The 24,360-nt window shown below is 40.8% G+C and overlaps 1 protein-coding gene across 3 annotated transcripts in view; it reads left to right on the top strand.

The window, feature by feature from the left end:
* The window catches only part of HORMAD2 (HORMA domain containing 2), a 34,739-nt gene extending 19,301 nt beyond the window's left edge, over positions 1 to 15,438 (top strand). Inside the window, exons 13-16 of one of the 3 annotated variants that reach the window (XM_058158769.1) lie at positions 1,212 to 1,256; positions 12,400 to 12,505; positions 13,939 to 14,064; positions 15,397 to 15,438. In XM_058158769.1, the coding sequence (XP_058014752.1) occupies positions 1,212 to 1,256; positions 12,400 to 12,505; positions 13,939 to 13,949 (162 nt within the window). In that variant the 3' untranslated portion in view covers positions 13,950 to 14,064; positions 15,397 to 15,438. Of the gene's footprint in view, positions 1 to 1,211; positions 1,257 to 1,985; positions 2,642 to 8,880; positions 9,379 to 12,399; positions 12,506 to 13,938; positions 14,065 to 15,396 lie in introns of those variants that run through there. The other 2 variants (XM_058158770.1, XM_058158771.1) reach the window with 2 other exon arrangements.
* The last annotated feature ends 8,922 nt before the right edge of the window (positions 15,439 to 24,360 follow it).

The following is a 24,360-nucleotide window of genomic DNA, read 5'->3' as shown; positions in this document are numbered from 1 at the left end:
GTACGCTAAACGTTTAAAATTCAGACAGAATCTTAGCCTTTGCCTATTTCTGACCTCAGATATCATGGCCTCGTTTTGCCTGCTAGAGTTGAAATGATGATCTGGTATTTTGTTTGAAGTAATGGCTGAGTAGGTTTCTGGGCTGCTTAAGCCCCATTTCTTGCTTAAAAATAGACACTTCTCTTGAGTCAGCAGTCCCAGATTTGCTGAGTCATTCGCTGAACAGCAGTCCTCATTAAAATACCGTGACACTGTGCCTTCTTCAGAAATGCCAATTAATGGCTTATATTACAATTCGGTGTACATTTGCAAGAGAACATTCCATCAACAAAGAATTGTCTCTTCTACCTTTTGGTGCCTAAGCTGTACACCCTATAGCACCAACAATTTTTCAGTTTGCTGGTAGATTTTTATTTTATTTTTTTCATGGGGAAACTGTTGTTCCATATTTTGCAGGCTTGAACGATCATGTGGCTCATTTCATGGAAAAAAATGGAAATCAAGCCACTAGGCAAAAACCAGTTTATTTGTCTGGAAAAGCTATTACTTTATGAATGATTCATTAATTCTGTTCTACTTAGCAGAGGGACTTTCCCTACCTATTATCTCACTAGGAAATAGGTAAGCAAAATTACTGGGCAGCAGGTCTCTCATTGGAATCCATGCGATGGCAGTTCAAAAAAACCACAATTTGACACATCGTGGGTGAGATATTTGGATTCAGATTGTGCCAAATACCACTAAATGTAGGCAAAGGAAGCTAAAGAATGTATGGGGGTGTGATTCAGTCGCTTTCTTCGCAGTTTACTGAACAACCAAATTGAGATGACTTGGCTTCCTGAACTGTACTTCCTTTTCTGTATTTGCACAATGCACTAAATCATAAGCTATTGGCTATGTATAGTTTAATTAAAAGAAGGACTTGGCGTGACATGATAGCAGTCTTCCAATATCTAAGAGGCTGCCACAATCTAAAGGCAGAACAAGAAACAATGGATGGAAACTAATCGAGGAGAGAACCAACCTTAGAACGAAGGAGAAATTTCTTAGAACACTAAGCAAGCGTTTGTGTGAAATTATCGGTATATAGGGTTTCCTGCTTAAGAGGGATTTAGATTAGGAGACCTCCAAGGTCCCTTCCAGCTCTGTTAACCACTGTTGCAGAATTTACCATATTAGTTTTTAAATATTTTAATTTCCCTTTCTCCCAGGTCCAAGAAAAATGTTCTTCTAAAGATTCAGTGGAAACAAGAATGGTAACCACATCCTTAGTCTCTACTTCTCTTTTTCTCCTATTTTGTTAAATTCGCCCAGTCCCAAAATCATTAACATATTAGACATTGTTGTTGATAAGTACCTAGAAATATGGAGCAAGGACAGGAAATGATGCTTTCAGGATATGATCTATTGATATATCAGGATGTCAGTTCATTTGACTAGGTGTTATGAAATCCAGAACTAAAAAACAGGATTACTAGTTTTGACGGCAAATTGCACGTACAGTCTGATTGACCTTGCAAATTTAATTTTGTCTGCAGCTTAATGGCTCTCCTCATCCATTTTTATTATCCTTTGATTAATTTCAAATTGATTATCATGGGGCTCTACAGTGCAAACCTAAATATGCTAAAAAAATATGCTAAATATGCTAAAAAAAAGAGAGACTGTATAGATTTTATTGGTTGGTTGATTGGTTGGTTTAATTTCCATGCCACCCATCTCCCCTACAAGGTGACTCTGGGAAGCCTAAAAATTTAGAAGAGATCAGATTTGAGCTTTGAGATGAGAAAAGTGACATTAAATAGTAGGATAATGTAGAAATTAGAGGAGACAAGATTGCAATTCCTTGTATGTACCTTAATAGCTTTTAAATATTGTCCTTTGCCTGCACATAGAACATATGCCTGGCCTCTTAAATCTGGTGACCGTCCAAATGTCTCTTTATTTTTAAAACATGACAATTACATTTCCCTCATTTTATACAGATGCCACACCCATTACAAAGAAACTGAATTGTCTAGGATCCCAAAACCAAGTATAACTTGCTGTTGTTGAGAAAAAGTTACGTTTTCCCAGTTCTTTCCTATCCACCCTTCGGCTTGGTAGAAGAATGGCAGGGAAAATATTGTAGCAGACAGGGTGGGGACCCTTTTCCATCCTTCCCTAGGAAACGCTACCATCTCCCCATCTCTAATATTGGTCTTGGCAGTTCCCAAAGGCCAGAGGGCGGATCGCGATCGCCTCTCTTGTCTCCATTCAAGGGAAGTGCACAAGGAACATCTGTCTACGAGGAGGCAGAGAACAGGTCTCCAGAAGATGGAAATGCCTTTCTGGCCACGTCACTTTTCAATGGACGTGCTTATATGGAAATAATTCCACAGAATTTTTCATTTCCCCTTTGGGTTTTTCCTTACTGTATTTGGTTAAAAAAAGAAAAGAAATCGTGAGTTTTTAAACATATTCGAGTTTTCTAAAGTTCTTGTGTTGTTTAATCTAATTAAGATGTATTGGTTAATGAACCCAGAGAGGCATATCGGTAACTTTTCTACTGGTTGAGAAATATTTTCACCCTACCTTCCGTTAAAACGATGAAGAAAGTCAGGCTAAAGATTCTGCCAAGGCCTGATTTGAATGCTGGCAGAATTAAATACTAAAACGAACCTCCCAAGATACTTTCCCTCTAACAACAGACATGTCTGCAATTTTGGATGACTAAAATACTGAGGCTTTGAAGGTGTAATGTTTTCCCTGTGAAGAATTACATGAGCCATTACTGGACCAGCCATGTAAATCCATTTGGTCATTAGTGGACCATTACTGGACCAACAATAAATCCTATCATCTTAGAGATCTGCAGGAAGATATGATTCACATGGCTCACTGGGGAAGCTTGTAAAGTGCGCTTAAGTTTTTTTCTAATGTGGGAACAAGGATCCTCTGGATAGTTAGCTTGGAGGACTATGGAAAATTTCCTCTTCTCTCTTTGGGAATACCAGGTTTCCCTTTATACTTAAGGTAGAAGTGATTTTTTTAAAATCTAGTTGAGATTTCTATTCCACGAAGATGGTTTATTTTTTAATCAAAATAAAACAATGCTTTAAAAGAAATAGCAATAGCCCTTAGACTTATTTAGTGCTTCACAGTGCTTTCCAGCCCTCTCTAAGCGGTTTACAGAGTCAGCCTCTTGCCCCCAACAATCTGGGTCCTCATTTTACCCACCTCGGAAGGATGGAAGGCTGAGTCAACCTTGAGCCAGTGAGATTTGAACTGCTGTCAGTGGGCAGAGTTAGCTTGCAATATATTCTAACCACTGGGAGGGAAAGGAGGAAGGGAGGAAGGGAGGAATAGCAATAGCCCTTAGACTTATATACTGCTTCACAGTGCTTTCCAGCCCTCTCTAAGCACTTTACAAAGTCAGCCTCTTGCCCCCAACAATCTGGGTCCTCATTTTACCCACCTTGGAAGGATGGGAGGCTGAGTCAACCTTGAGCCTAGGGAGATTCGAACTGTCAAATTTCAGGCAGCCGGCAGGCAGCAGAAGTAGCCTGCAGTACTGCATTCTAACCACTGCACCACCGCAGCTCAAATAATGTTTCCGCAGAGAAAATGTGGTTGATGTAGCTGCAGTTCGGTCACTGTTGATGTGTGTAAAACTGTGTACATAGAATACATAGAAGTATTAAATCTACTCTGGAGCTGAGTGTTTACTGGCCAGATGCCCTTCCTGATGCCTACACAAAGTTTGCAGCAGATAGTTTCTCTTTGGGCCCTGATAAAGAAACATCTGTCCTTGCCTAGGATTGAACTCTCAACTTTCTGAGTGGGAGGTGAACATCTTCACCTCTAGGATAACACAGTGGGCGCGGCAGAATTCTACAAAAAAAACCCCCAACCCTTTAGCTTTTCTGTAATGTTTTAGAGCAGGGGTCCCCAAGCCTTTCTATCATCAATTCACTTCCTTTTGATTTTTCCAGTTTTGACATTCCTTCAACGGGTGTATTTTGCTTGCCTGAACATAAAACTCATCTTTTTTTGTCCTCTCCTTTTACATCAATGGTCGGAACATAAACTTCTTTAATTGTCATATTTAAGGATTGCTCACATGATGCTGTCACATTTAAACAGATATTTGTGAATAACAAAGTCTTCCAGTTAGTCCCGTTACAATGACATTTTACTGTAATAGCATTTTTCCAGATTTCTTGGGTAATATTGGAGATTGAACCGAGGTAATTTTGCAAGCGCTGTAATTCTACCCCTGAGCTATAACACGTCCTCAATGAAATTACTCAGTATGGCTGAAACAACATTGGGAACTAAATCCTGCGTGCAGTTTATTAATTTGTTTTGGATGATACTGTATTTCAAAGAATGATACATCACTCTTCCCTGGTAAGTCAATCATATGATTCTATGAAACATGATATCATACAGGATTAAATTAGTACACTGCACGCAGGATTTTTAGAATATGGAATTGGTATCTTCACAGAACTGTGACCCATTTCCTGCTTTTACATCTTTGAATTAATTAACGGCCATGTAAACATGGTCGCAATGATGCTTGCATCAGTTTTACCTACCATTTTATATGTTACAAATGTTTTCCTTTCTTACACAAAGTTATTTTTTAATTTACAAGAATTCAGATTTCCGATCAGGAATACGTAAGGAAAATCGGCAATTGAGCAACGTTTTGAACACCAGAAATTCCTTACCAACCATATTACACTGGGAATTTAAACTTGGAGAACATGCAATAATGACAAAATTACCACTTCATATTAATAACAGATGTTTGACAAATTTAAGCAAGAACGGCTTCCATGTATATAGCACATATTACTATACATATTATGTTGCAAGGCAGATTTAAGAATCTAAGATGTGGGGAAAGAGGAGAAAAGAAATCAAAGAACTAAAATCGGAAACACTCAAACATTTTAAATATATTTTGTGTTTACGGTTAATTTTTCATTAATAATATAATGAGCAGTAACTGTACAACTTCAGTACTTTTCTACCTCTTGATATTTTATCAGTTATTTTTACCTTCTTTTTTTCAGTTGTTTGTTTTTCTTTTATTTTTCCTTTAAAATAATTTTAAATAATTGAACAACATTCTTTATTTAATTTATTACGTTATTTCTATTTAATTGATTACTTTTATTACTGTAATTTTTAGTGACTTTAGATAATGTTTCTGTCTCTTTTCTGAAATCTTTCTGCTGCATTAATACAATAAAAATTAATCATGAAGGGCAACACTTTGAAGTGTCAATGATCTTAGATAGAGTTGTAGAGTTGGACAGGGCCATTTGTGCCATCAGTTCGGTTCCTCCTCAGTGTAGAAATCCAGATTAAGAACTCTCCAACAGAGGCCTCTCTAACCTCATCTTCAGTCCACCCAGTTAAAAGAATCCCCTCTGCTGTTTGGGGTAATTGTCAATTTGTTCTTATTTTTGAAAAGTTTTCCTGATATTCAATAAAAATCTGCTTTCCTTAAAACATATTAAATAACTTTCCATTATTCCGTGACTTCATGGGAATATATAATAATAACAACAGAATTGGAAGGGACCTTGGAGGCCTTCTAGTCCAACCCCCTGCCCAGGCAGGAAACCCTACACCATCTCAGTCAGATGGTTATCCAACATTTTCTTAAAAATTCCCAGTGTTGGAGCATTCACAACTTCTGCAGGCAAGTCGTTCCACTTACTAATTGTTCTAACTGTCAGGAAATTTCTCCTTAGTTCTAAGGAGAATTAAAGAGAACATCTTAGCTTTCTTCTGGATCACATCCTTTCAGGTTTTTAAAGAGCGCAATCATATCCTTTTTAATGTTCCCAATTCTTTAGTCTCTCTCCAGAGGCTTGTTTATAATCCCTTCATCATTCTTGTTCCTTTCTTTACACCTGCTCTACTTTCTCCGAAGCCGCCTTCAGGCAGTGGCTACAAACAATTGGACACAATACAATTAATCCTTGACTTGCGACCATCATTGAGCCCAACGTTTATGTTACTAAGCAAGACATTTGCCCCATTTTATAACCTTTCTTGCCACCGTTGTTAATTATTGTGAACCAGTGCAGTTATTAAGTTAATAACACAGTTCTTAAGTGAATTTAGCCTCTCATTGATTTTGCTTAGCAGAAGGTTACAAAAGGGACACTGTAACGGTCATTAATACGAGTCAGTTGCTAAGTGTCTGAATTTTGGTCACATCCTGTGGGGATGCTGCAGTGGTCATAAGTGTGAAACGTGGTTATACGTCCCTTTTTTCAGTACTCTTGTAACTTTGAGCAGTCACTAAATGAACTGTTGTAAGTCGAAAACTACTTATACTTGAGGTGGGATTTGATCAATGCAGAATAAGGTGATGCTACTATATTTCACATGACTTAGAAAGCATAATTCTGTTGTTGCAATCTAACTTTTGATTAAGCTTTTTGGTGTCCAATCCCATTTCTTACTCAAGCAGCATTCAATTTACAACCAGTTTACAATAATTTTTCACCCAACCACATATTTCCCTTCTTGTGCCCCCGCATTCACTTTCTGTTTCCTAGTAAAATAAATGTTCATTCTGAATGTTAACCTCATCTTTTAAATATTTACCAATTTTGAATCATCCAGAAAGTTGGTACTTACCTGTTTTATCTGTTCACTGAAAATGTTGAAGAGCTTCAAACCAAAGCTCGTAGCACCCCACTCAATACTTCATCAATGAGCAATGTATTAGTGTGATTGTTAAGTCCGTCCTGCATCCATTTGTAATTATTCTGCTAATCAAAATGTGAAAAAGTATGTTACCAAATGCTTTGCTGAAATAAAAATCTATTATGGCTACAGAAGTCTCCCAATTGATTAAATACGATTAAAAATTGAAATAACATTTGTTTGGCAAATCAATATTGATCCTTAGTAGTTCCAGCCTGTTAATTTGTAAGGCAACAGGGAGGCCACTATCTGAAAAGATCAATCATCTGTAGCCAGTGGTGGGATTCAACCAGTTCGCATCACTTTGGGAGAACCGGTTGTTAACTTTCTGAACAGTTTGGTGAACTGTTTGTTGGAAGGAAACATTAGGGCAGAGAACTGGTTGTTAAATTATTTGAATCCCACAACTGTCTGTATCCCCAAGAATAGTTGAACCTTCCCAAAGCCCTTCCAAATGTTACCAGGTTATAACCATTAGCACTATTGAAGAGTGAAATAGCTAGATATAGAAAGAATAGCCATATTTTACTATATTTGGTTAATCATATTATTATTACTGACCCAGATATAACAACAACAGAGTTGGAAGGGACCTCGGAGGTTTTCTAGTCCAACCCCCTGCCCAGGCAGGAAACCCTACACCATTTCAGACAGATGGTTATCCAATATTTTCTTAAAAATTTCCAGTGTTGGAGCATTCACAACTTCTGCAGACAAGTCGTTCCACTTACTAATTGTTCTAACTGTCAGGAAATTTCTCCTTAGTTCTAAGTTGCTTCTCTCCTTGATTAGTTTCTACCCATTGCTTCTTGTTCTACCCTCAGGTGCATTGGAGAATAGTTTGACTCCCTCTTCTTTGTGGCAGCCCCTGAGATATTGGAAGGCTGCTATCATGTCTCCCCTAGTCCTTCTTTGAATTAAACTAGCCATGCCCAGTTCCTGCAACCGTTCTTCATATGTTTTAGCCTCCAGTCCCCTAATCATCTTTGTTGTTCTTCTCTGCACTCTTTCTAGAGTCTCCACATCTTTTTTACATCGCGGCGACCAAAACTGAATGTTCATTGACTTGGGGTATTGATTATTGATTATTGACTTGAGTTAGTCCTGCAGAAGCAGCCTTTCCTTCCTCAATGGGGCTAGCCTTGCTCTAAGTAAGATTTTTGTGAGGCATCATATTTATTTATTTATTTATTTATTCATATTTTTATACCGCCCTTCCCCGAAGACTCAGGGCGGTGTCCAGCCAGTAAAACGACAAGAATCCCAACAAATTTAAAATAAAATATCAAATTTAAAAAACTGATTCAATCGCTGTAACGTTAAAATATTAGCTAAAATTTATCAAAACTAAAACCTTAGTAAAACCCTATTAAAACCCACTAAAACCCCCATACTAAAATCAATCAGGCCAGCCCCGCTTGGTGAAAAAAGAAAGTCTTGAGCTCGCGCTTAAAGGTCCGGAGATCAGGGAGGAGACGGAGTCCCACCAGCAGCTCATTCCATAAAGCCGGGGCCCCCTTCCCCTGGGGGCCGCCAGCCGACATTGACTAGCCGACGGCACCCTAAGAAGACCCTCCCTGTGGGCGCGCACTGGACGTATCGGACAATGGGAGGTAACTGTCGGCAGCAGGCGGTCCCGTAAATATCCCGGTCCAATGCCATGGAGCGCAGGGTTGTCCATGGAATAGATCCAGAACTCTAGGCTAGACTTCTGAATTTGAATAAGTGAAGTGTATTATACTGTTGTGAAAAAAATATCTTTGAATGACTACTTGCTTCTGAGCCGAATTTATAGTTCGTTTTAAAGTTCTAAACTAACTATGGTGCATATGCCCGAAGAGCTGATTTCACCTATCCATTACTAAATTTTGAAGCTTTGTATTCCTTGGGTGCCAGATGAAAAAAAAAATTACATTATATGTTCAGACCCATTAATTTCATTTTTATTCTAAGAATGTTTTTTGCTGCCTCTTTCACACTTCTTTCTTTTTGTTTGTATAAGATAAACACAAACCGCATTAGCGTCATTCCCTCACCTTTATACCAAGTCCAGCAATTCCATTTTTTTGTGAGCGAAGGGCAGCATTTCGAAATAAAACAGAATGAGTAAATATGAATATGAATTCTTCTATTAAATGTTCTCTTTGGTGGTTCTTACAGACATGGCAGGTGGACTTTGCTTCCAGCCAAGAAAACACGAGTGCACCGAAGAGGAAGAAAAAGAAAGTCAGCACAGCACTCGATTTGATTCTTGCCCCTCCAAAGCTATGACAACCTTGGAAGCAACAGTTTCTGATCCATTTGGGTAAATTCCTACAGACAGCATCTATTTGTGACAATGGCAATTTTGAGCCCATTTGGAATAAGAGAAGAAATGGAACCCCGATTAGCCCAGCTGCCTTGAAGCTACATAAGCAAACTGATTCCGCCGGCATCTCCCATTCTTGTCTTCGATAAACATTTCCGTCGATGTAATGAGGTTGTGTCACCCTGTCGGTTTAACAATTTAGAGATACAACTAAACTGTAGTACGGTCCCTTTGTTATCGTTGGGCTTCCCTGGGCACAAAATTTCCAGAGAGGTTTGTTATGGGTTATTCTACATGGAAGAGAATGCATTGGAGACGTGTTCTGTGTGTTCTCCCCGTTTTCTCTTTGTTTTTGAATAAATACATGTATAGCTCTCATTCAGTGGTGAAATCCAAATTTTTTTTCCTACTACCGGTTCTGTGGGCATGACTTGGTGGGCGTGGTGTGGCTTGATGGGTGTCGCTAGGTGGGCCTGGCAGGGGAAGGATACTGCAAAATCCTCATTCCCTCCCCACTCCTGGGGGAAGGAATCCCCATTCCCACCCCACTCTGGGGCCAGCCAGAGGGGGTGTTTGCCGGTTCTCCGAACTGCTCAAAATTTCCGCTACCAGTTCTCCAGAACTTGTCAGAACCTGCTGGATTTCACCCCTGCTCTCATTCTAAACCACAGACTGGGTTTCATTAATAATGGCATTTCTTGGTGGTGTTACTCAGTAGGGTATATATGGAGCCACCGGTTATCAAAAACACCAGTGCTAATTTAAATAGCTATCATTACTTCTAACTTGATTAAGCTAAGCAAGAACCCAGCGGGGGGAAACAAGTCATTTCCCCAGTTTGCATGGCTTATAGACTTATCTCGAGTCTCATCTCAGTCATTTCTAGAAAACATTTCATTTTCCTGTAATGATGTGTTTGTTTTTTTCTAGGTACTTTTGCTTCTTTTCACTTTTTTTGTTGGGGGGGGGGTAAGGCGGTGGGGGTGGTGGAGTTGCTCTTTCATGTATATTTGTGAAGCGTACTGCTCCATAGAGGCCAAGCACGCAATATCGGTGCAAACCATTCAGAGATTTTTGGTGCAAAACTTTGCGATCTTCCCCTTCCTATCTGTAAAAAAAACTGATCTTCTAGGGTGAGAGATAAAATCTAGCAGGAAGAGCTTGTCAGTTCCAGTTTTAAAAAAAAAACCCCATGATCGCGTTAAACGATAGCTTTAAGTTATTCATTAAAAAACAGACATAGATCGATGGATTGTATCTACCAGCTACTATATCTATGACAGATCGCCGTTTCGTTTGATGCGTTGATATCAACTGTGTATCCTAACACAGGCCGTGCCTGAACTGCATATGGTGTGTTTTTTTCTTGCATGTTGCAAAAATGGGCATTGGGATTTCGCTCACGCTACTGGGTGCCATTTTGCAAAAGAAACCAAAGTCAGGTGAATATAAACAAGTCTCTTCTTCTCTCACGTCCTGCGTATTTTTTCAGTAAATGCAGCTTTAGAAATAAGAGAACCTTCTACTAATGTGCCATAAAAATTGCTGTATATTGAGCAATTTTTACCACATACAGATACAGCTAGTACTTCTGCTTCTTGTCTATTTATTTATTTTATTTTATTTATTTGTGACAACAGTATATATAAGCATAAGCATGAAATGACTATACGATATATAAGCATATATATAAGCATAAGTATGTAATAACTATACGAAATTGGATACAATCAAAGGGAACATTAGAACAGGAACGGTAGGCACGTTTGTGCTTTCATGCACGCCCCTTACAGACCTCTTAGGAATGGGGTGAGGTCAATGGTTGATAGTTTTTGGTTGAAGCTTTTGGGATTTTGGGAAGAGACCACAGAGTCAGGTAGTGCATTCCAGGCATTAAAAACTCTGTTACTGAAGTCATATTTTCTGCAATCAAGATTGGAGTGGTTCCCATTAAGCTTAAATCTATTGTGCGCTCGTGTATTGTTGTGATTGAAGCTACACTACATCTAATATAATAATAATATTATTATTAATATAATATTATTATAATATAATAATAATAAACTGAATCTACACTACATCGACGGGCTAACACCAGTTCTGCAAGCCTGAAAGTCCCCCTCCTATCCCTTACTTTTACTCTCTCCAAAACTAAGGAGGAGCTCTTCCGAGATGCGTTCTCCACCCCTCCTCCTTTGGATTCAAATTTCATTTATCAGACCGTTGTTCTAGGCTGCAGCTCTTCCTCCTTCTCTCAAAGGTCATACCCACTCTAAAGAATATTTGTTTGCCTCTGTTCTGTTCAAGTTTATTTATTTATTTATTTATTTAATCGCCTTTTTATACCGCCCTATCTCCCGGGGGACTCAAGGCGGTTTACAGCCTAATAAAAACATACATATAAATACAGAATAAAACACCGATTAAAAAACTTATTAAATAAGGCCAAATATTAAAAAATTGCGATAAAATAATAAAACCCCGTTAAAACCAAATTTAAAATTTAAAATTCTAGTCCAGTCCTGCGCAAATAAATAGATGTGTCTTAAGCTCGCGGCGAAAGGTTTGGAGGTCAGGAAGTTGGCGAAGTCCTGGGGGAAGTTCGTTCCAGAGGGTGGGAGCCCCCACAGAAAAGGCCCTCCCCCTGGGTGTCGCCAGTCGGCACTGCCTGGCCGACGGCACCCTGAGGAGTCCCTCCCTGTGAGAGAGTACGGGTCGGTGGGAGGCAATCAGTGGCAGTAGACGGTCCCATAAGTATCCCGGCCCTATGCCATGGAGCGCTTTGAAGATAGTTACCAAGACCTTGAAGCGCACCCGAAAGGCCACAGGTAGCCAGTGCAGTCTGCGCAGGAGAGGTGTAACACCCCCTCGTGGCTCCCTCTATCACCCGCGCAGCCTCATTCTGGACCAACTGGAGCCTCCGGGTGCTCTTCAAGGAGAGCCCCATGTAGAGAGCATTGCAGTAATCCAGACGAGATGTCACGAGAGCATGAGTGACCGTGCATAGGGCATCCTGGTCTAGAAAGGGGCGCAACTGGCGAACCAGGCGAACCTGGTAAAAAGCTCTCCTGGAGACGTCCGTCAAGTGGTCTTCAAAAGACAGCCGTCCATCCAGGAGAACGCCCAAGTTGCGCACCCTTTCTGATGGGGCCAATGACTCGCCCCCAACAGTCAGCCGCGGCTGCAGCTGACTGTACCGGGGTGCCGGCATCCACAGCCATTCCATCTTGGAGGGATTGAGGTTTAGGAGAGTTATCCTGCTGATGGACAGACACAGTCCCAAGACCCTTTATGCGGTTTCTTTTTCCAAACGTTCAGCTGGGTCGCAAACAATAAAAAAAGTTTGAATTTTGTTTGATTGTACCCTACAGTACAGGGCTACAATAATCCAGATTCCCCTGGAGGGCAGTAGTGAGAAACAGAAACCATCTGGTTCCTTCGAAATTCTGCAGCCCAGGTATAGCAGACCCATTAAAGGTAAGTGCTGTCTTAGAACATAGAATAAGAGAATTGGAAAGGGATCTTGGAGGTCTTCTAGTCCAACCCCTTGCTCATGCCCTATAACCGTGATGGCGAACCTATGGCACGTGAACCTATGGTAGCCATATCAGTGGGCACGCAAGCTCAGCTCCGGCACACATGCATGCACTGGCCAGCTGATTTCTGGGACTTCTGGTTTTATTTATTTATTTATTTTATTTATTTTATTTTTATACCACCCTTCTCCCGAAGGACTCAGGGCGGTGTACAGGCAGAATAAAACAAACAATACAAAATACAATTAAAACGGAATTTAAAAAACTTATTTAAATTGGCCTGAAAATTTAAAAAATTTACCATACGCTAAAAACCCCATTTAAAATTAATAAAAATTTAAACATTTAAAATTAATTTAAGCCAGCCCCGCGTGGATGAAAAGATGTGTCTTCAGTTCGCGGCGGAAAGTCCGAAGGTCAGGTATTTGGCGTAAACCTGGGGGAAGCTCGTTCCATCAGAAGGAGGGAAACAAGCTGTTTCCTGCCTCCAGAGGGCCTGGGGAAGGCCCGTTTTTCTCTCTCACCTGGCTCCAGAACCTCTCTAGAAGTCTGGGGAGGGCGAAAACAGCCTTCCCCACCCCTCCAGAGGTCCTCCGGAGGCCGAAAACAGCCCGTTTGCCAACTTCTGGTCCTAGGCCTGTTTTTTTCTCTCATCTGGCTCCAGAGCCTTTCTAGGAGTCTGGGGAGGGCGAAAACGGTCTTCCCTCTGGAGGCCAGAAATGGCCCATTTGCCAACTTCCGATAGGACCAGAAGTTGGCAAACAGGCTGTTTTCGGCCTCCGGAGGACCTCTGGGTGGGGGGAGGCTGTTTTCACTCTCCCCAGACTCCTAGAGAGGCCCTGGAGTCTGGGGACAGCAAAAACCGGGCCTTCCCGATCACCCCCAGAGGCCCTCTGGAGGCAGGAGACAGCCTGTTTCCCTACTTCTGTTGGGCCCAGAACTCCCGAAAATCAGGGGCCGGTGCGCACATGCGCACCAGAGCTGAACTGATACGGCTACGTGTGCCACCCGTGGCATGTGTGCCATAGTTTCGCCATCACGGGGCTGGGAGCTCACGGCTATGCAATTATCGCAAGGAACCGATAAGCTCTGTTGCTGCCTTTAACTCCTTGAAGGACTCTTGCCTGGACTTTTCGGCGGGTGAATGCCATTAATTCACAAGAGGTAAATAAAAGAGGTGTTTTTTTTTTCCTAAACCAGAAGTCTGTTTTTTGCTTCTGCTAAGGCTGGGTGGGAACATTTACACTCCCAATGAGTTTTATTGGAAATCCCGGTTGCCAGTGATGTATATACGTCTAGGACTATTACTCCGCGTGTGAGCTCAGTGGAGGCCAGTCTAGGATTACTGTATTGTTTTTTTTCTTTTCATTACAGGGAAAAAGTAGAGGGCTGTACCGAGCAGAAAACAGTTTCTCGATGTGCCAAAATTTCCTGCTCCGCGGAGCCAAATCTCATCTGATATGTCTGGTCAATGGAGTTTTGACCTTTCTTAACTTGCAAGTGAGTAATAAAAGTTCCAGAGCATCATGCAAAGCTCCTTGTCAGTGTTGAAGGAGGAGACAATGGCCCTGTGGCTTCACCCACTTAGTTCTCACCTCCAAACTCATCGGTCGGGCAAAAGGGGTGATTCACCTCTTGACAATTCCTTTCTTCCGCTACAGTTTCCCATGATCTCACTGGGCAGCACCTGGGTTCTTTTCAGGAAGCTTCCCCCCCACCCCACCCCAAAATGTTCAAAGGCTGCGAGAAGTCAGAAAATAGACCTCCATGAAAAGAGATGATTGGAATTGGGCAGCATCCAAAACTGAAATAAATAAATCTTTTGTTTTAAAGCAAACTCTTTTCTTCAAGGTTATTGAGGGGGCGGCTTGCTCCCTTAGTCTTCAGCTCAAAACAATATTTAGTACTGAGCAGGGAAGAACAGGTATTCCTCAATGTTGTGACCCAGGCCCAAGTAGGTAGTAGGAAACTCAGTCCGTGAAAAAACAAACAAACTTTATGCGAACAGCTGAGAATTACTTCATTCCCAGCGTTTTTCAACTCAAATTAAAACAAATTCCTTCCAACATAAATTCCTATCACAAACTTTGGTCCAATTAGGCAACCTGCCAAAGGCCTTTCTTGGCAAACGTTCAGAAGACACCGATAGAAAACAAATGCAACAAGGCAAAGCCATCAACGTTGTTTTCCGGCAAAGAGCTCAAACGGCGTTGCTGGTCCTTTAAACGTTATGGGAGGGGCCAATCATCTCTTGGCCCTACTCCTGAGTTGTCCTCTTTGCTTTAGTTGCTCTTGCCTTCTGGCAGCTCTTCTCATACGCGCATTAGGAACAGGCTCCTCCCGTTCCTCTGCCTCACTACTGTCAGCCTCTGGAGGCTCTGGAGTCTGCACCTCACTCCCCGATGGCCCTGGCCTCACCTCAGCCTCATCGCTGTCCGAGGTTGGCAGCTCGGCGGTTCGAATACCTAGTACAAGTCTCCTGCGTGAGCAGGGGTTTGGACGATGACCTCCCAAGGTCCCTTCCAACTCTGCTACTGTTAAAAAAATTGATTTCCAGTTAACGAGAATAATATCCAGTATACAACTCTCCAGTGATCTGGAAACTTGGAAAAAGAGTGTAGGCTTGCTCGTTTGCTTTTAGCAAATAATTTATACACAGAAATCTGCAGCATTTTCTCAGCACGGCATTGTTTAGATTAAGATAGGGTTCCGTACATTGTGGCTTAAAATCAACAGAAGTTTAGAGCAGATATTGTTGGCTTGAACTATTACACAAAACAAGCTGCTTCACACTTTCAGCCGTGCAATATCTCTCTTCTCTTTTTTTTCCAGAAGCTGCAGACTCAGCATAATTTTACCTCAGATATCGGAAATTACTTCAAACCAACTTTCCTTTTGGGCACCGGAAGGAAAGACTCGGTAAGTACATTGACCATTATTTACCCAGTGGAATTAAAATGAATTAAACCACATTTGGAACACTGTGTCCATTTTTGGTCACCACACTACCCCCCCCCCCAAAAAAAAGACTCTGCAAAGAGTGCAAAGAAGAGCAACAAAGATGATCAGGAGGCTAAAACATATGAAGAACAGTTGCAGGAATTGGGGATGTCTAGTTTAGAGAAAAGAAGGACTAGGGGTGACATGATAGCATTCTTCCAATATTTAAGGACTGCCACAAAGAAAAAGGAGTCAACCTATTCTCCAAACCATTAGAAGGCAAGACAAAGAGATTCAGAAGAGATTCAGAAACAAAGTTAGTTAAGGATTGTATGATAAAATGGGCACAAAATATTCAACAACCTATTATGATGGAAACATGGGGAAAAAATCTGGGTTAGGAATGTTAAATTTACACAAGCACAAAGCTTGAGAGAAAATTTTTATAAGCTGTTTTATAGATGGCATTTAGATCCTAAAAAACTGGCATATATGTATCCGAATATGCAAGCTAAATGTTGGAGATGCGATTGTGACGATGCTACTTATTATCATATATGGTGGACTTCTTCATATATAGGGCCTCTGGTGGCTCAGACTGGTAAGACAGTCTGTTATTAACAGCAGCTGCTTGCAATTACTGCAGGTTCAAGTCCCACCAGGCCCAAGGTTGACTCAGCCTTCCATCCTTTATAAGGTAGGTAAAATGAGGACCCAGATTGTTGGGGGCAATAAGTTGACTTTGTATATAATATACAAATGGATGAAGACTATTGCCTGACATAGTGTAAGCCGCCCTGAGTCTTCGGAGAAGGGCGGGATATAAATGCAAATAAATAAATAAATAAAAACTTGTAAAATAAATCAAAGCATTTTGGATTAAAATTTGGTGGATTATGCAGAATAGTTTGAAGAAGAAGATAAAGTTTATTCCACAGTTGTTTTTATTGGGTATAATTATGGACTGTACAGTAATAGAGACTAAATTGATATTAAACTTAATAACTGCAGCAAAGACTCTTGGTTGCACAATATTGGAAGAAAGAAGATTTGCCTACAATTGAAGAATGGACACTTAAAGTATCGAACTTGGCGGAAATGGCTAAAATTTCTGCGTATTTGAAAGATTATTCGCAAGAAAGATATGTATTGGAATGGAGAAATTGGATAGATTACATTCAAAATAGGTATCAGACTAGAAAGTATCAAATAGCTTATGAGTGAATTTAGGAATAATTTAGGGAGTTAAGGATGTAAAGAGAGATGAGGGACTATGGATTATGACTTATGTGGTAATTTATTTATTATTTATTTTATTTATTAATTTTATTTTATTCGATTTTTATACCGCCCTTCTCCCGAAGGACTCATAAAATTTAGTTTATGATTGTTAGATCTTATACCCTGTATTTTGTTCTGGGAAGTCTCGAGGGGGAGGGTGGGGGGAAGGGGGGTGGGAGGGTGAAGGGAGGGTGAGGAGGGTGAAGGGGGGGGAATAATTGTTAAAAATTTCTTTTTTGTAAAACTTTTTTAATAAAAAAAAAATAGAAGGCAAGACAAGAAACAATGGATGGAAATTAACCTACAGCTCACTTTCTGAAGCTGCGGATGCTCCCATCACTGGGGGGGGTTTTATGAAGAGACTGGGCAGCCATTTGCCTGGGATAATATAGGGCAGTGATGGTGAATCTTTTTGGCACCAAGTGCCCAAACTGCACACACCAGATCACCGGAAACCCGAAGACCAAGTGGCTGGTGTGTATGCACATGCCGGCTAGCTGATCTTTGTGTTTTCGGTGCTCCGGCGCCTGTGAAGACCAGCTGGCCGGCGCACATGGAAACGAGAAGAGCAGCTGGCAATGGTGCGCATGCCCACAGAGAGGGCTGTGCGTGCCACCTCTCATGGATATATCGCCATCATGGATATACGGTCTTCTGCTTGAGCAGGAGGTTGGATTGGAAGACCTCTAAGGCAGTGGTGGGTTGCCCCCGGTTCAGACCGGTTCTATAGAACCGGTAGTAAAACTGGCGGGAGGTTCCGCCCACTGACCCAAATGTCATCAAGACTCTTCTGTGCATGCACAAAAGAGCATGTGCACACGGAGCAAGCACACGCATGCGGGCACGCTGCGAACCGGTAGTAAAGGTAAATAGAACCCACCCCTGCTCTAAGGTCCCTTCCAATCCGATTATTCTATGTTCTGTGTTCTAAGCTAAGAATCTCTAGAAACAGTCGTTAATCTTCAATTAGTACAAGTGATCTAGTGTAAATCTACACTAGTACATACGATCTAGAAAAACAAATAGTGGCGCCTTAAATTTTCCTCTCGGCCCTTGTAATTAGAATTGTAAAGTCGTATCTTAAGTTGGTAAATTTAGATGTGGGCATGTAACAACCATGTACAGTTTTTGTTAGGAATAATAGAGCAGGAGGCATAAAAAGTAGTCATGGACCGTCATTTTACTACATCTTTCTACAAAATTGCAAGAAAACAGCAATTTTGAAGAACAGTTATTGGGTGGGAGAAAAAAAAAATAGCTAATAAAGCCTCGTAAGAGGCTGGGTAAGGTGGCTCAGTGGTTAAGACGCTGAGCTTGTCGATCGAATGGTTGGCAGTTCAGCGGTTCGAATCCCGAGTGCCGCGTAACGGGGTAAGCTCCCGTGACTTGTCCCAGCGTCTGCCAACCTAGCAGTTCGAAAGCAGGTAAAAAATGCAAGTAGAAAAAATAGGGACCACCTTTGGTGGGAAGGGAACAGCGTTCCATGCGCCTTTGGCGTTGAGTCATGCCGGCCACCTGACCACGGAGACGTCTTCGGACAGCGCTGGCTCTTCGGCTTTGAAACGGAGATGGGCAGCGCCCCCTAGAGTCGGGAACGACTACCACAGATGTGCGAGGGGAACCCTCACCTTTACCTTTAAGAGGCTGGATTGGCTTTGTGGTGACAAAGCCTGCCCTCGGCCGTGAGTCAAACTAAACAGAATAATGTCCAATTTGCAAATGAATGAAGAAGCATGAAGTAACTAGGTACAGTAATGCCCATGAAGTCATGTCTCTCAATAATGAATGAACTGCATTTCTCTGGATGTTACTAATCCTGCTCTGCCAGCTCTTTGGCGTCATTGCTTTCCTGACTCAGGGCTTTTCGCCTTGCCAAGTAGCACGTCAAGAGCATGGGTGTCCGTGGTCACTAGCCACGGTAGCAGCGGACAACGTGGGCCTCGGAGCATGAGTAGCAGCCGATTCAAACAATCTGGCACTCTTCCCAAGACCAGACTCGTGAGATTTAAGAAATCCTAGCGCTGAGCCAAAAAATTTCTATCCGCTTTGTGGAAATCGTGCAAAAGAGGCCAAAATGCAAAACCGAAGTTCTTGGCCTTTTGATGTTCCTCTCTATTAAACTAGTCCTCTGGTTTGGTTTCCTTGATGATGAGGGTGAACATTTTCTCCAAGCCGTGGTGGCTTCTAGGTTTGTTGCCGTTTCTGTTTTTTTCTTACGATCCAAAGGCCAAAGAAAACATCTCGCTTGGCACCCCTGTTTCATTGAAGCGTAGCACGCTGTTGCTGGCAATGATTTCAAAAGAATTAAACTCTTGAGTTGGCATGCCCCGTTTCTTTATTCATCAGCAGGAAACTCCACGGTGATACAACCCAAGACATTTCTCTGACGTTTCCTAAACTTCCCCTCCCTATTTAATAAACTCGGTTGGGTTGTGATTGGCCTGATAAAATTGCCCATTATTTCGATAGGTGAAGGTGTTTAAAGAAATATGCAACCAATCGTCTCCCTTTTTCTACCCTCTTTGATGAAGAACTTGTAGAAATTCTCCAGAAGAATAACAAAGTTGGAAGGAACCTTGGAGGTCTTCTAGACCAACCCCCTGCCCAGGCAGGAAACCCTCTACCATTTCAGACAAATGGTTATCCAACATCTTCTTAAAAACTTCCAGTGTTGGAGCATTCACAACTTCTGGAGGCAAGTTGTTCCACTGATTCATTGTTCTCACTGCCAGGAAATTCCTCCTTAGTTCTAGGTTGCTTCTCTCCTTGATTAGTTTCCATCCATTGCTTCTTGTCCTGCCTTCAGGTGCTTTGGAGAATAGCTTGCCCCCCCTCCACTCTTCTATGAATGTTTATAAATTGAGGACTATTTGTACCCAAAAAACTGGATGATATAATGGCTGAAACATAAAGGCTGATAATTTAGCAGAGTAACGAGAGTTGGACGGGACCTTGGAGGTCATCTAGTCCAAGGGACCTTGGAGATCTTCTAATCCAACCCCTTGCTCAAGCAGGAAACCCTAAACCATGTCACTTCAGCCTTAAAAGCCAACCATTATTACCTCACCCATTAGTGCAATTGTGTCCATGTTTGTAGTCATCTTTTTAAAATCAACTTCTCAAAAAAAATCATTTAAATTTAAATGAACATTTAGGAATTTAGTTACAATTAGTAGTGTTTGACTAAGGCAGAGTGTGTCATTCTTCCTTTCAGGCACTATTTTCAAACTAACATTTATATATAGAGCCCCAAGTTCAAATGAATGAATAAATAAAGGGCATTCCAATTTAAAAAAAAATAGAATCGGGCTAAAGTAAAACACTAGGATGCAGCTCCAATCATGGCTAGTTTTATGAGGGTCACCCCTATTTCCAAGTCAGTTTTTCAATCCATCTATAAGGCAGACATCGATATCCTTCTTATTACACCTGTTTAAATGCATTGGTTCATTAGTAGCCTTCTTGAGTAGGTGAGAATTTTCAGCCAATGAGCAATGCAATTACCCTTCAAAAAGACCTTGACTATGTGGCAGATTTCACGTGGCAACTTCAAATTCAACCAACAAATGCTCTGTCCTGCACATTGACAAAAAAAAAATCAGAATATAAAATACAAGGTAGATGGACATGAACTTGTAGACAACCCTCACTCTGTCAAGGACCTTGGAGTACTAATCTCTAAAGATCTAAGTGCCAGAGCCCACTGTAACAACATTGCCAAAAAAGCATTAAGAGTTGTTAACCTAATCTTGTATAGCTTCTTCTCTGGTAATATTGTACTACTAACTAGAGCATACAAAACCTTTGCTAGACCAATTCTTGAATACAGCTCATCTGTCTGGAACCCACACTGCATATTGGACATAAATACAGTCGAGAGAGTCCAGAGATATTTCACGAGAAGAGTCCTCCACTCCTCTGCCCGCAATAAAATACCTTATGCCACCAGACTCCAAATTTTGGGCTTAGACAACTTAGAACTACACTGACTTTAATCCGACCTAAGCATAGTACATAAAATTATCTGCCACAATATCCTACCTGTCAACGACTACTTCAGCTTCAACCACAACAATACACAAGAATAGAATAGAATAGAATAGAATAGAATAGAATAGAATAGAATAGAATAGAATAGAATAGAATAGAATTTTTATTGGCCAAGTGTGATTGGACATACAAGGAATTTGTCTTGGTGCATATGCTCTCAGTGTACATAAAAGAAAAGATACGTTCATCAAGGTACAACATTTACAACACAATTGATGGTCAATATATCAATATAAATCACAAACTCAAGGTAAACTCAATTGCAGAAAATACGACTTCAGCAACAGAGTGGTCAATGCCTGGAATGCACTATCTGACTCTGTGATTTTTTCCCCAAACCCACAAAACTTTAAGTTTAAACTGTCTACTGTTGACCTCACCCCATTCTTAAGAGGTCTCTAAGGGGCATTCATAAGTGCACCTGGGTGCCTTCCATCCCTGTCCTAATATTCCTTTTTATTTACTCTTTTCATGCATCCAAATTATGTTTATACTTTTACCTGTTCTCTTATATATGATTGACAAATAAATAAACATAAATAAATAAAATAAATGTGGGAATTCTAAGTGGATTCTTCAATCCATTTGAAGGGCATCCTCCTGAGCAAACGTGAAACGTTAACTTCCATCCCTTTAAACATCTGCTTCTAATTGAGGGATCTCAGAAATTCCCACCGACGGCTGGCTGACCGTCGCGTCGATTCAAAACTCAGCAGCTGGGTTGCACAAGACGAAAACAAAAACACGCAACTTTTACTTTACGAAAGCAAAATGCAGAATTCGCTTTTCATCAATTAAAGGCGGCTTTTCTTGGAAGGGGGGAGTGGGGAGGGGGAGATTTGGTGATGGTAGAGCCAGGTGTCAAGCCAGATCGGAAGAGAAAGGATTTGATTCACGAGTTTTTGCGAAGGAACAACACACGGTGCAGCAAAGCACATCGCTGAGGCACAGCCGAGACAGCTGTTTGCAACCGAAGAAGAAGAACCTCGCAAGCGTGGCTCCCCGCCAAGCCCTTTGGCTTCCGGTGATACCCTTGTAATAATTATTTAAGACATCAAGAACTACCGAGAGATCTGCTGAGTAAGAACAAAAACAACTAGAATCCTGGAAATGCTCAATCTTTTACCCCTTTCAAGTCACAAGGCCCAAAAAAATGTGATCCGAGGCACGCAGCCTCTTTTAAAGGAGCCACACTCGCAGGCCTTCCGAACTAAGGTTGCAGAGGGTGCTAATTCATAGGAAAAGGTGCCAATACAAGCAAGTGCAACATTCATTTGCACATGGTTCTCGCTGCCTTGGGATTTTCCTGGTTTGCAATATAACCCTTCAGAGGATAATTAGAACTGCAGAAAAAATAATTGCTACCAACCTGCCTTCCATTGAGGACCTGTATCCTGCACGAATCAAGAAGAGGGCCGTGAAAATATTTACAGATCCCACACATCCAGGACATAAACTGTTTCAACTCCTACCCTCAAAACGACACTATAGAGCACTGCACACCAGAACATAACATAACAACTAGAACAACTAGACACAAGGACAGTTTTTTCCCCAAAGGCCATCACTCTGCTAAACAAATAATTCCCTCAACACTGTCAAACTATTTACTAAATCTGTACTACTATTAATCTTCTCATCGTTCCCATCACCAATCTCTTTCCACTTATGACTGTATGACTGTAACTTTGTTGCTGGCAATCCTTATGATTTATATTGACGATCAAATGTTGTACCTTGATGAACATATCTTTTCTTTTATGTACACTGAGAGCATATGCACCAAGACAAATTCCTTGTGTGTCCAATCACACTTGGCCAATAAAAATTCTATTCTATTCTATTCTATTCTATTCTATTCTATTCTATTCTATTCTATTCTATTCTATTCTATTCTAAAGCAACCCCCGACTCGTAAAATGAAAACTTTCCTCAGTGTTCACTGAATGTCATCCATTCAGTGAATTTTAGGTAGTACATAAAATTATCTGCTACAACATCCTACCAGTCAACGACCTGTATGTCATGGCTATAAAAAGCAGAAATGTAAGCAATAACCAGTACAGTAGTGGGTTTCAATTTAGTTTGCTACAGGTTCGCTCGTGCAGACGCGCACTTGCGGTCTGTGGGCGGAGCCTCCCGCTGCCGCTGCCGCCGCCACCAGTTCGCCAACCCACCACTGAAGCAGTAGGAGCAAAGTATGGAACTACAGACCTCCCCCAGAAACAAAGAATTGTCAATCATTTTCATGTCATCAGACACCTGGATCATCTTACCACATGTGGTGGACATGCGTTGAAGCGAAAAGATACTGGATTAAAATACACACGTGGCTGGAAAAAATGATCAAAAAACATATTGACTTTAAGCCAGAAGTCTTTCTGTTGGGAATTATACCTGAGATATACACTAGGGATGTAAAATATTTGATTGTGAATATTATTACAGCAGCTAGGATTGTGTTTGCTAAAAATTGGAAAAATGAGAGGTTACCTTCACAAGATGAAATAATTAGAAAAATGATGGAATGTGCAGAGATGAGTACATTAACATTTGAAATTAGAGAACAAGAAGATAAGCAATACTATAAAAATATGGGATTTATTTTATCATTGGTTAGATGGAAAGATATGTTAGAAAAGATAATATAAGACATATGTATGAAAGAGACGTTCATTTTGTGAATGCACAAGAAGATATGTTAACACCCATGCAGCACGTTGTAAATTGTTTTGATTGATTTGATAGTTTTTTTTCCCGTTAAAAATCAATAAAAAAAAATTTCAAAAAAAAATCATTTTCAAAAACCTATAAATAAGTATTTGTCTATGCATATGTCTGTCTCTCCACCTGGAAGTGAGTGTCCTACCTTTACCAACATTAATGATTTAAAAAAAAAATATGGGTGGAGAGAGAAACCACATGGTCATGACCGAAAAATAACGTCAATCTCAAAATGACCTCAATTAAACAAAAAAGGTTTTACTTCTCACGAAATCGTGTTGTTGGTTTTTTTGGACACAAATGACTAGCTTGCCCGGAATGAAGTGGACGAGAATTTTCTATAAATACGCACCTGGATCTCCAAATACAACTGGTGTGACCACTTCTTGTTTGCAGGAATCTCAAACAATGGAGAGAATGTTTGCAAACTTTAACTGAAGTTTGTATATAGATTCTGTTCAGGAATGCAGCTTTTATGACGATAGATATTACCTGTATTTATTTCCTTATCAGCCTTACCATGTAGACCAGATAGGTAATATGGCCAGATAAGTTAATTTCGTTCTTCTTCTTTCACTTCAGTTGACTCTTTTTCTATTTCTTTGACTGTTAGTAGTTCAGATTCTTTTGTTTATTTTATTTATTTATTTGTTGAGTACGTATTAGATAATATATATAAGTATAAGCATGAACTGAATACATAAAATGAATATAATTAAAAGGAACATTAGGACAGGGACGGTAGGCACGCTGGTGCTCTTATGCACGCTCCCTTACAGACCTCTTAGGAATGGGGTGAGG

Source organism: Ahaetulla prasina, chromosome 15 (genome assembly GCF_028640845.1).
Source record: "Ahaetulla prasina isolate Xishuangbanna chromosome 15, ASM2864084v1, whole genome shotgun sequence".
Lineage (NCBI taxonomy): Eukaryota > Metazoa > Chordata > Lepidosauria > Squamata > Colubridae > Ahaetulla > Ahaetulla prasina.
Note: the sequence above shows the minus strand (reverse complement) of the source record. Positions and strands in the feature narration are given on the sequence as shown.